We start from the raw sequence: 12,745 nt of genomic DNA on the forward strand, positions 1-12,745 counted from the left end.
CCAGATGACATTGGGCGAAAGGCGGGGTACACCCTGGACAGGTCGCCAGTCTATCGCAGGGCCAAACATAGACAAACAACCACTCACACTCGCATTCACACCTAAGGACAATTTTAGAGACACCAATTAACTTAGCATGCATGTCTTTGGATGGTGGGAGGAAGCAGGAGCACCCGGAGAGAACCCACGCAGACACGGGAGAACATGCAAACTCCACACAGAAAGGCCGGGGCAAACGGGGTTTATGGGAAGACATATGAAGGAATATTGAAGGAGTGCAGGTAAATAAATAAAAAACATATCTTAAAAGAATATAATGTTAGGAATACCTGGAAAACTCGATAATGACAGGATGGGTTGTTTATTTATTCAGATATCTCATTATGGGAAATTGCTGGGAAATGATGAAGCAACATTACATCCATGTCAGAACCAAACAATAGATAGATATTGCTGACAAAAAAAATTCTGATCTGAAAATGTCATGCAATGATGAAACCCAGACTGCTTGTAGCAAAGTGGGTATTTGTTTTGACTTTGCCATTCCAACATTTAGGAAAATGTATCAGTAGACCCAACATGAACATCATCTTTGGTTTGATAAACTAAGACCAAGGATGTTATCATTGATTTTCAGAAAGAAAAAGGCTGTGGTGACCCCCCCAATGTCATGATTAAAGATGAAGCTTCCTCTAATTGCACTTCGGTGTCCTTGTGAATAACAGGCTGGTCTGGAAAGAGAACACCAGTGCCATCTTTTACAGGAAGCTGCAGCCTTTTAATGGCAGCAGTTCACTCCTGCATGTGTTTATGAAAGCATTTTAGCAAGTGTCCTATTTTATGCAGTTTTTTGTGGCTTAAGGAGGACGAGGACAAGAACCAGAAAAAATAAACTGAAAAGTAAGGCAGGGTCTATTATTGGCTTGACCCCTGACACTCTAAAAGGGTAGGAAGCCCAAGAGTGATATGCAAAATGAGGATCATCCAGTGTACAATGTTTAGCCACAGATCAGCCAACAGCAAAATTCAATTGCACTAGCCAAGTTTCAACCAGTAGAGGGCATATGCATACCCACCAGACCAGGCAATTTTTGTGTTTTATTTTTTATTTCAACTTCCTCATCTCCTCAATTTATTTGCAACTATTTTGTCTCAATGGACTTACTATTAATGATTGGTGTGTATAGTGTTTAGTCTGTTTTATATTTTTTGTTTGATGCATCTGTCCAGTGCATGCTTCATCAGATCTTATGTGTCATTTGTTGAAACTGCTTCTGTCCACCAAAGTGGCACTTGTGCACTCCTGTGCTCACTCATGAAACTGTTGCTACCAGAGTACACAGCTCCCACCCAATTCAATCTCTCATACTCTTCATTCATACTGGCTTCTTTCCAGTGAGCTAACATCATGGCTTGCATCTCAGAAAGAGCCATTTCTAATTTTGATTGATTTGCCCCTTTGTGGTTGTGATGTCAATAGCTGCATCACAAAATGTGGCTGTCATTTTATGTATAAACCATTGGTACGTCTTGGACCTGTTTGATGCAGCATAAGTGAGTGCTTACAATGTCAACATGAAGGATCCTTACCACCCATTCAGTTTCTGTGTGAATTTGTATCCGGCCACCACCCCTTTCCTTTTTAGTGGAGTCACAGTCTACAACCAGCAATGGAACAATGTTCAAGTCTGCAAAGAAACATAGTTTGAATCCCCATTTATTTTGGGCTTTGCCTTCATGTGTTATTCCGTTTTGAGCTTATGTTAACAGCACCACATGGCAAGCACGGTAACAGTTAACATGGTTCTGTAGTTCACCTTTGTTGAAGAAATATTAGCATGAATGAATTAATGTGATTTGGGGCAATAAAGCATATCCAGTTAAGAGGGTCCCAAACACTAAAGAGCAAGCAAATTCTTAATGCAAACATTAAGTCTGAAATCTCTTTGATTTGAAAAACAACAACAAGAAAAGGACAAATAAATATCTATTTCTCTTTTTATAATATGTCAGGTAAACTTACACCCCAAAAAGTAGCCTACTGACTCTGAACTCAATATCAAATACCTACATACCTTAATATTTCATTAAGCTAAGCAATTTAATATTTCTTCTCATCTTGCTCTGTAACATGTCCTACCTTTGTGTTGGCTGTGTACAACATACAATTTTCAAGACATAGGCCATTTGTTTGCAGTTTGTGCTCGCATTGTCAATGAATCACTTATTGAAGACTGAAGTACTGAAACAGCTACTGTCGTGATAACAAACAAAACAGGTAATGTCAAAGTGTTAAAGCACAACATGATGTGCTTTTCAGACATCAGAACACATAAAAATAATGAGCACATAAAATACACAACAAATACCTGATGCAGTTATAAAACAAAGTCTGTAATTAAATAATAAAATAATTTATGTTTACTATAAATTGTCCACATGACACAAAATGCATTTGTAACGTTATAATGTAAACAAGTAGATCTTATTTAGCTAAATGTCTTAAAATAGTGACAACCATTAACAGTCAGTATAAACTAGAGTTTCTAAATAATATGTTTTTAAGAGGCTGCAGGTAATAAATAAATAATTGGACTCTTCAGAAACTTTTTTATATTTATTAGACATACTAAAATGTCTTGTAACAAAGTTCAAGCGGAACTTTGTGCTTATACGTGTTCAGGAAGACCGGTTTCTGTTTGGGAACGGACGGATCGGGACTTCCTGTTATTAGACGCTTTGATTGCGTACTACAGAAAAGAGAGAAACATGAGCGCATGTTAATATCTCCGTTAATCTGAACGTGTTATCTAGTGTGTCCCATAGTGTCCGTGTGAGTCTGAAGCAGTCAGTAAGTATGCCAATGTCTGACCGCTCGAGCTCTGACGGCGGCGGGGAGCCTCGGAGCCCTCGGAGCCGGAGACCCCGGACTCGTTCCCGCAGCCGCAACCGCGGGGACAGCCGTGAACGGAGCCTGTCTCCGGATAGCTTTGGCCCCAAACTCCCGAAGCCACGCAACAGGGAGAGGGAATGCGAGGAGCGGGAGCGCCGATTCAAAGAGGCAAAAACCCTCAGACGGATCCGCATAGGAAGCCCCCACCGGAGCCGGTCACGGTCCCGGTCCAGAGAGCGGCACACCAACAACAACAACAACACCAACAACAGCAGCAGCAGCAGCAGCCACAACCACTGGCCCGAGCAGCGCGACGCTCCGGGAAAACACGGGAGCTCCAAAGACGACTACTACTACGAGCAGCAGAGGGACGATGCTCAGAGACAGAGACAGGAGGCTTTTATTGCCAGGTAACAAATGCAAAAATCAAAGCTTGATAATAGTAATCATGAGGAGACATTTACAAAAAAATGCTGTTGCTTTTTGGGAACGGCCTTTTGAAACGACATTTATGAATATTCTTTTGCATTGTCTCAAAAAATCAAATAACAATAGGTTAGACCCAAATAAGCCACATCCCACTCCTTTTTTACAAAATATTTTTAGATAGAAAAACAGATTAAATAAAAATTTTTACCAACGCCTCCTTAAACTTAGAATCTGTAATCCTACACAAATAAACAAATTTACATGTTGAGAAATACGATATAATCAAACCCTTGACTCGCGTTTTTGTAGCGTTGCTATTGGGCCTGAACTTTTAAAGTTAGCTAAAGTCATTTCATTATTTAAAGCGGAGGATCCCTCAATTTTTCTGATTATCACGCAGTCAAAATTCTCATACGCTTTTTCAAAAAAAAAAAAATTTTTCAAGGGACTTATAAATCATCTGAAAAAGAATAATATAATCTGTGCATGGAAACTGCGCTTTATGGCAAATAATCCCTTTGAATATTTCTCGATCTTTCAAAGGGTTTCGACACAGTTAACTGTGATATTTTGCTTTCCACAGCCCAAAGAAACATGCCTTAATCAGACAGACGGCTAGAAGACTTTGAGTATGAAGTTTAGAATGGTGTAAATCTGTAACCAGCAAGTCTTTAGGGTCACAGACTGATTTTCTGCTTTCGGCTGCTGTATGTGTTTCAGCATTACCTGCCGTCAAAAGCTGTGAAAAAAGTATCCTAAAAGAGCTTGCTTACTTTAAATGTTCAGACAACTCGTCTCTTGACAAATGTGCCGTATTAGTCAAACGTTCTCTTGACAAGGACTAGGTTGAAATCATTATCGAAATATCAATGCGGGTATTTTCCAACACTGCTGAAATTGAGTTGTTGAATGCTCTTCTGCTGATCGTACAGAGATGTATTTTTTCAGGCAGGTTTTATACAAATAGAGGAGCCGATAGGAAGTATTCCTCAAAGGTTTTCCCACATAAAAACTTATTCTTCGTTTATTTTAACACAACCAGTTATTTGTTGTGAAAATAAAATGAGCCAGGTGTCACGTGTGATGAAGAAGGTCTCGGAGACTCATGATGACTTACGCAGCATTGTATATTAATGCTCGGCCAAGGAGACAGCTAACAGCATACAGTGTGCAGACACAGAGCGTACTGCCAAACCAAATCTGTCCGAACCTTCTTTCATCCGAAATATTTATTTCTCTGCCTTTCCCTTAGTGTGAATGGGCTTTGCCTACACGTTTATCATTAACTGTCATTAATAGCCTCCAATGCATTACCTATGTCACGTTAAAATCTAATGGTCTCATGTATTTTCACTCCAGAGACTGTATGTTCTGTAAACATAGTTCTGACTCCATCAGCCAGCTGTCATCACCCTGACTAGAAGTGAGACAGAGGCAAAGAGCTATAACTTGAAAGTGCAGAGTGCATTTTACTTTTTGGGGTCTGCTAGTGACCCTGAGCGTAATACATGAGCCGTATGTCACCTGTTACCTGGATGAAAACTTGTTTAGACTGCATCTGTCTGTCTTGCTGTTACAGGCGTCTGCAGGAGCGGGAGAGGATCGGTGAGCTAGGTTGTCCTGAAGTTTGGGGATATTCACCAAGAGTGAAGGAGCCAGAGTAAGTCAAGAGTCTCTCCTCTGTTAGCTATCATCACAGCATTAACATGTTAGTGTTGTATATTGTGCGAGATGAGAGATACACAAAACTAAATATTACTTTACTGTTTTAAGACAAACTGACTTTCTTGATGGACAAAATTAGATTTTGAATTGATAAATGTCAGATGTGTAAATCGGGGCACAATTCAAACGGGATCAAAACATTTGTTGCCTCTCGCTGTTGACTACTGTACAGATTTTCTCAGCGGGGCAGAAGTGGAAGGGAGGGACTTAGGCTTTCTATATTGGATTATATGTTGTATTTGGGTGCAGAAATGAATCTCTTTCTTTTGTCTCCACCAGCTCTGATGAATTCACTCCGGTTGAAGACGAGAAAAACAGCAGCTCAGAATCGAGCTCAGAAGGTACAGCCCATACCGTGTTTGAACATAAATACATGACGTTAATATTATATGGAGTTTGAATTTACAAGGAAGTCTGTCTGTCATTCGCAGAAGAGAAGAGGAAGAAAAAGAAGAGGAAGAAATCCAAGAAAAGAAAGAACAAAAAGCACTCAGAGGATAGTGAGCTGCAATCCGATTCAGATGGTAAGACAATCAAAATTACGATTCATTTAAGAAAGCTCAGTCTTTTTCAGTTCACCAGCTGAACTGTTGTGTTTTTATCTTGCAGAAGAAGAAGTAAAGAAGAAGAAAAAGAAAAAGAAGAGCAAAAAGTAAGCGCCGATATGCAGCTACACGACAACTTCATTCACACAGAAGGGGACGTTTTGATTAACCAACCGTTACGTGTTTACTAACAGGTCTAAGAAGTCCAAGAAGAAAAAGGCGAAGAAGAGCCGCAAGGAGTCCAGCAACTCTAGTAGTGAAGAGTCAGAGGAGGAAGAGGAGGAGGATCCTAACGCGGTGATGTGGGTGGAGAAAACCTGCATGGACGAACATGTGGTTGGGCCTGAAGCGCCACTCACCCATATGTCCCAGGACGACAGACCTTTGGAGTGAGTCTATTTCACATTTGTATTTAATCTTACATTACTGTTGAACTTTACATCACTGCAACTTAGAATTTCCACAATAAAAACACTGCAGAGGTTGTCTGAGAACAAGCAGGAGTCATGAAGCTGACAGGTTATGTTTTCCATCAATGCCAAGAAGACAACTTTCTACTATAATTCTTTTTGGTTTCAGTGCAGTTCATCAGGAGGCTGTTATTCTTCTGTTTCTGGAAAAACTAGAAAGAAATGATACGATCGACTGTGTCAAATCTGTTGTGGAGACAGAAAACATGTCAGTGACCACATGTATACGCTAGAGTGAAAAGCAAAGCAAGTTATTACACAATCTTAGGTTATGTACAGTTGGTAGAGCTGAAATGATTGGACAATTATTCTATTGGTTTATTATCAGAAAATCAATCTGCAACCATTTAATTAATAATAATGGAATTGTAAGCCATGCTAGCCATGTGGTGGACACGGCCATCTCTCTATGGATGGCTGTGTCCACCACTTTGGTCCAGACTGAAATATCTCAACAACAGTTTGATGATTTGATTAGGTTGCCATGACATTTTGTCCTGACATTCACGGTGCCCAGACGATAAATACAAATTCAAAAGCAGGTTGAAGTTTTTTTACATAACTTGTGACGAACAGTTAATCAAAAATAGCAAGATGGCGCACGGTTGGTTGGGCTCCGTGCTCCTCCTGCTTTTGCACTCTGATAGACTTTCTACTGACACCAAGATTAATAAGCAGCAAATACGTGAATATGTCAATAAACCAGAAGCCGCAAGTAAGAAGAACAAACAACATCAACAAGTGAAATGCCGGCGTGGAGCAAACAAACAGCGTCAGCGTTCAGACCTGCTATTCACCTGTTTGGTGTGGCTTCTGCTGCTGCTAACATTTGGATCACTTGTCCTAAGGAGGAGGAGGAGGAGGAGTTCTGGTTTACATTAAAGACCCCTTTAAGACCAAGAAAGTCCAATTAGATTAATCTCATTCAGTTGAAAGTCTATGTGTAAATGTTGCTTTACATGCAGCATGATGTTTAACATCCCTGTGGTGTATAACCCACCATCTAGTTGCCTACAAACTTTCTATCAAAATTTAGAAAACATTTTCAAATCTTTTAAACCTAACAAGAGAGGTCCTTATTTATGGAGACACTAATGTTAATTGGCTAAATAAATCCAGTAGGAAACAACTCAAAGAACTAACATCAAAATATGATTCATCAATTTATAAATGGACCCACTCGCCTGACAAAACATCACAGACGGTAATAGAATTAGTTTTCTCAAATAAGCCTGAAAGAGTCTTAAAAACATACAATTTGGTGTGTGGCTTATCCGATCATAACATGATATTAATTTCCAGAAAACTCTCAAAGCATCTAACTGAATATAAAAATGACGAAAAGACAACAAAGTAGTTAACAATTCCCCGCAAGGATCTTAATAAATTTGAGAATGAGTTAGCAAACACTAATTGGGATGAAGTCTCACAACATAGTCAAGTGAATGAGTGATGTGATATATTACTTCTACAATGAGTAATATTTTAAATAAGTTCTTAAAACAATGCAAAAGGCCACAAAGACAAGTACAACTTCCATGGGTAAGTGATGCAGTGCGACAGCTAATTAAAAAAAGAGATTTTGCTCTAAAAAAACAACCTTAAAACCAGATTTGACACAGACCTGAAGTTATTTAAAGGTTTACGAAATCAAGTAGTAAAAGAATTGTGCAACTCTTAAGCAAACTATTATATTAAAATTCTAACTGAAGCTAACGGAAATTGTTGCTGATGCTTTTTTAATCAATTTTTCATTAAATCCATACAAGATGTTGCTTCTAAATTTTCAGATAGCGAGCCCAATAGTAGCAACTTAAACATACTATCATCAGCAAATGAGAATTCCTTTAAAATTAGAGCAGTGGATCAGGCAGTGGTATTGAAAACTATTTCAGACCTGAATACCACTTTATCCAAAGTCAACTACAACATAGACGCAGCTTTCCTCAAAAAATATGCTCAAATTATCATCCAACCTTTGACCCACATTATAAATGTCTCTATTAAAACTGGAATATTTCCAGATGCTTGGAAAAAGGCACTGGTTAAACCCATCTTTAAGTCCGGGAATACCGCAGACGTCAGTAACTATCGACCAATAAGTCTAGTTCCAGTAATGTCGAAAATACTAGAAAAAATCATTTCAGAACAACTAACTGAATATTTAGAAACACATCAATATACACCCTCAACAGTATGGTTTCAGACAGAACCATTCCACTGAATCAGCCATCTGCGCATTATTGGAAGATATTGTGCAGCCGCTTGATAAAGGAAACATCGTGGCTGCAGTATTCCTGGACTTAAAGAGGGCATTCGATACAGTAAACCATAGCCGTCTTATCTCAAAACTGTCATCCTTTAACATATCACACCAGGCATTATCATGGTTCGAGTCATACTTACAAGGCCGAGAACAATATGTAGTTATTGATCATATAAAATCTGCCCCATGTAAAATTAAGACCGGAATCCCTCAGGGAACCAAACTGGGGCCTTTTTTCTTCAGCCTGTATGTGAACAAGCGTCCTGAAGTTGGCCTTCAGATGTATGCCGATAACACTGTGGTTTATGTGTCCAGCAAAAGCCCTGCTGTTATTGGCAGTACAATGACCAAAAGTCTTGAGAATGTGTTTAATTGGCTAAACAAATCCTGTCTAACACTTAATCTGAAGAAAACTATATTATATATATATATATATATATATATTTCTATATTTCTATATTTCTATAAAAAGAACTCGGACAACAAATTACATTAACATCAAAATGAATAGCGAACTCATCGATCAGGTAGAACAAGAAAAATGTTGAGGAGTGATTTTAGATTCTCAGCTAAACTTTAAAAGTCATATCAAAAACATCTCAAGAAAAATGAAGGCCAGTATGAATTGTTTCAGAATGATCAGGAGCTGTCTGACATTTGAATGTGCTCATGTCTTTCTGAACACTATGATCCTGTCCCACCTGTCGTACTGTTTGGTCCCAGACCAGCCAAACTACCCTAAAGCTTATTGAGGGGCTTTATAATCGTGCCCTAAACATTTTAGATAAAAAGCCCATTTGATTCCATCACTGTTAAATTTACTAAACATAAAATCTTAAACTTTGTTAATTTTGTTAATCTTAGACATATAAAGTTGTTTTTTAAATGTTTGACTGGACTTGCACTTGAGCCACCTTGTAAATTTTTGAACAGGCTGGAACCCTTCAGATCAACAAGAGCTGCTACATGTGTAAAGTTCCATTTCATAAAACATCTTTTGCCCAAAAAGTTTTTTCTGTGAAAGGAGCCAATCTGTGGAAATGTCTTCCTACAAATATAAAGACTTTAACTAAACTTTCCACCTTCAAAAAACAAGCAAGCAGTGGTGTGATCATGCCATATGAAATGTATATCTGTGTATGTGAGGTGTGCATCTGTGTGAGCTCGAATGAATGTGTTTATTTACTACACTAACTCTTATTGGTGCTAACTGGTTTCTGGACATTTTATTGTATTCACTGTAAATTTTTACTCTTTCACTATCTTAACTGTTAAAAGCCCTTCTAGGGACAGGTGTTTTGCAAATTAGCCACGGCTATAAACAATGTGATACAGGCATCAGATTATTTTTATGTAATAATCTATGTTTTTTGTATCTGTCCCTATACAAATAAACTATTAATATAATAATAATAATATCTCAACATCTATTTGCACAACATTTTAGTCCAGACATTCGTGGTTCCCAGACGATGAATCCTTATGACTTTGGGGATAACCTGACTTTTCTTCTAGCGCCACCCTGAGGTTGACTTTTATGGTTGGGACTGAAATGTCTCGACATCTGCTGGATGGATTGCCTTGAAGATTAGCACATTCATGTCCCCCCTCAGGGTTATAATTGTAATAATTTGGATCGCCTGATGTAGTTCCATCATCAGGTCAATAATTTCAATTTTGTCCAATACTTTTTAGCATGCTAACTCGCTAAACTCAGAACGTTAATGTGGTAAAATACTTACCTGCTAAACATATACCTCAAGAGACAAGGCTGTAGACTCTAAGTCTTGTAAATGTAGTGGTTCCGGCTTCTTAAATTCTTTGATAGTAAACTGAATATTTATAGGTTTTCGACAGTTTGTTGAACAAACCAAGAGATTTTAAAAGGTCAGCTTGGGAACTTGTGATGTCCATTTTCTGACATGTTGTAGGCCAGACAATTAATCAAGAAAATAGAAAATCTGCAGGATAAAAATGAAAATAATCATTAACTGCAGACCTAGAAGTTGTCTTAATAACATTACTAGCAGCTGTATGAAAAGGTTTAAGAAGAAGAAGCACATTCAAAATCTTTTGGTTTGTAGTATTTATTTCTGCCTAAAGTAAATTTGTTTCTCCTTAGGTAAATGTTGCCTAATTGTTTTAATTTTCCCTCTCCTTCCAGTTTTGGCCATGCACTGTTGCCAGGTGAAGGTGCTGCGATGGCGGAGTACGTGAAAGCAGGCAAACGTATCCCTAGAAGAGGAGAGATCGGTCTCACCAGTGACGAGATCGCAAACTTTGAGAAGTCTGGCTATGTGATGAGCGGCAGCAGGTACGCAGTGTTTACAAATGGAACTATAAACACCACGATACGACTTGTATCGGTAGGATGCAGTGAATCCACCAATTTTTCCTTTATCACAGTTAAAAATTCACTTTAACTACCAAGGCCTCACTGGAAAAAGAAATGCATGACTTAAATGAAGGTGACTGATCACACAACCTAATGTGAAAACTTGAATTACATTTTGCCTCCAGCCACCTCTGCAAATATATCATATTATTGTAGAAAATAGATTTCAGTATGTGTTTGGGATGGTGCCGTGGTTTCAAACAAGCTTGCGTGTTTTAATTACTGTGATTATGCACAATATATAAAATATTGTATACTGGTCCATCTTGTCATTACTGTGTTACTGACAAATTTCGAACGTGACCCCTGCAGACATCGTCGTATGGAGGCTGTGCGTCTGAGAAAGGAGAACCAGATCTACAGTGCAGATGAAAAGAGAGCTTTGGCATCCTTCAACCAGGGAGGAGAGGAGGAGAGAGAGAGAGCAAGATCCTGTCCAGCTTCAGGGAGATGGTTTACCGGAAAACCAAAGGCAAGGAGGAGAAGTGAACGTCACATTTCTAGATCACCCTTTACTGGACATCTTTTGTTTTTGTGACTTAAGAGTAAAGTTTTATTTGTTTTGGAGGATAACCACATTCAGCTTTAAAGGAATGTGCAGTGTGTAGGGAGGATTTTATTGTAAAGAAATGTGTCTGAAATGGTAATCAGTTGTATTATTATTATCCATCCTATTTACTCACGGAACTGGTCTTTCCTTTCAATTGTTTCATTATTTTTTTTCTTGTACATTTTAGCAAATGATCCTGGTCAGAACCATAAATAAAATTTCATTATCAAGTCATCTTGTGGTTTTCACATTTCTTTTCACAAGTTTGGTTGCTCTGAGATAAATATTTCCAAGCAAAGTTGAGAGAAATGCCTGAGAAATGAAATGTTATTTTGTGTAGCATAAATGTTTTCTGTTGTCCTATTTGTGGATCATTTAGTGACCTCTCAGATTTATCTTTTACCACATATGATGACCCTAAAGTCCTGTTTCAGAACCACAGAATTACAGCAATATTTAATATTATGCCAATTCATATGACCTAATCTACTACAGGAAATATTCAGCTTGTTTCAGCAACTAACTGGAGCTGGTACTGTTGGTAAAATCCAGTATGTTTCTTGTTCAGACACTGATGAGATATTTTGGATGGGGACAGTAATTCAACAGGGGTGACTCTTTCAATGTGGACATGGTGTCTGGCCGGCTGCAATGATTATTTGTTGACTTGATGATCTATCAAATTCTGAAAAACAACTTCTCAAAGCCTGGCTGATGTCTTCAGGTGGTGTGTTGTCTGAACAGCCCAAAAGATATTCAGTTGACAATAAAATAAAACAGAACAGCAGCAAATTCTCAGATGTGATAACTGGAACAGTTATTTGTTTCGCTTTTTGGATAATAAATGACCTAAATGATTAACAGATTATAAAAATAGTTAGCGATTAGTTTCTGTAGATCAGCTACTTGATAAAATCGACCAATGGTGTCAGGTCTAATGGCAGGCAGTTTGTTCTGCTGACTGTGATGAGGCCTTTAGATAGGAAGAGGACATTTAAGATGAACTATTACTAGCCTCAATACAGATACTGATCTATCCTCAGGTGAGACATTATCACCTGTACAAGTGAATGACACATCTACAGTTAATAGAAGCTCCACAAAATATACCAGGTGTAAAGTATTTATTATATTAGAGCAACAATCTCTCGTCTTTTGAAATTTAACATATGAGCCTCGCAAGATTTCCAGTATGGAAGTTTTAATTGATAACAAGGACAACAGCCTTAAAAGACTGAAAACAAACAACTGAATGTAAATGTAATTTATTGACGTACAACGAAAAAACTTTTCTGATCGGGGACTTTCATTTTCCTCGTCCATCAGGGATGTTCTCAAGTCCCTGTGAGGAAAAAAATAAATAAAAAAAAGATCATCAACTCATTCTATCTCATTTTAACAGCTTTAAACTCATGTAATGTTAGCATAGCTCCACTCATCTTCAACCTGAGCAATTAACCAAATATAAAAAG

At 38.1% G+C, this 12,745-nt stretch overlaps 1 protein-coding gene across 1 annotated transcript; it reads left to right on the forward strand.

The window, feature by feature from the left end:
• Positions 1-2,769: 2,769 nt before the first annotated feature.
• LOC119888104 (NF-kappa-B-activating protein-like) lies at positions 2,770-11,219 on the forward strand. Its single transcript, XM_038698535.1, is given in 9 exon segments — positions 2,770-3,303; positions 4,902-4,982; positions 5,327-5,388; positions 5,479-5,571; positions 5,657-5,699; positions 5,787-5,981; positions 10,493-10,642; positions 11,036-11,121; positions 11,124-11,219. Coding segments are annotated over 9 exon segments (1,245 nt in total). The 5' UTR covers positions 2,770-2,857; the 3' UTR covers positions 11,213-11,219.
• Positions 11,220-12,745: the final 1,526 nt, after the last annotated feature.

This window comes from Micropterus salmoides, unplaced genomic scaffold (genome assembly GCF_014851395.1).
Source record: "Micropterus salmoides isolate LMB-PRFRI ecotype aquatic unplaced genomic scaffold, ASM1485139v1 Ms_hic_scaffold_485, whole genome shotgun sequence".
In the NCBI taxonomy this organism is placed as follows: domain Eukaryota; kingdom Metazoa; phylum Chordata; class Actinopteri; order Centrarchiformes; family Centrarchidae; genus Micropterus; species Micropterus salmoides.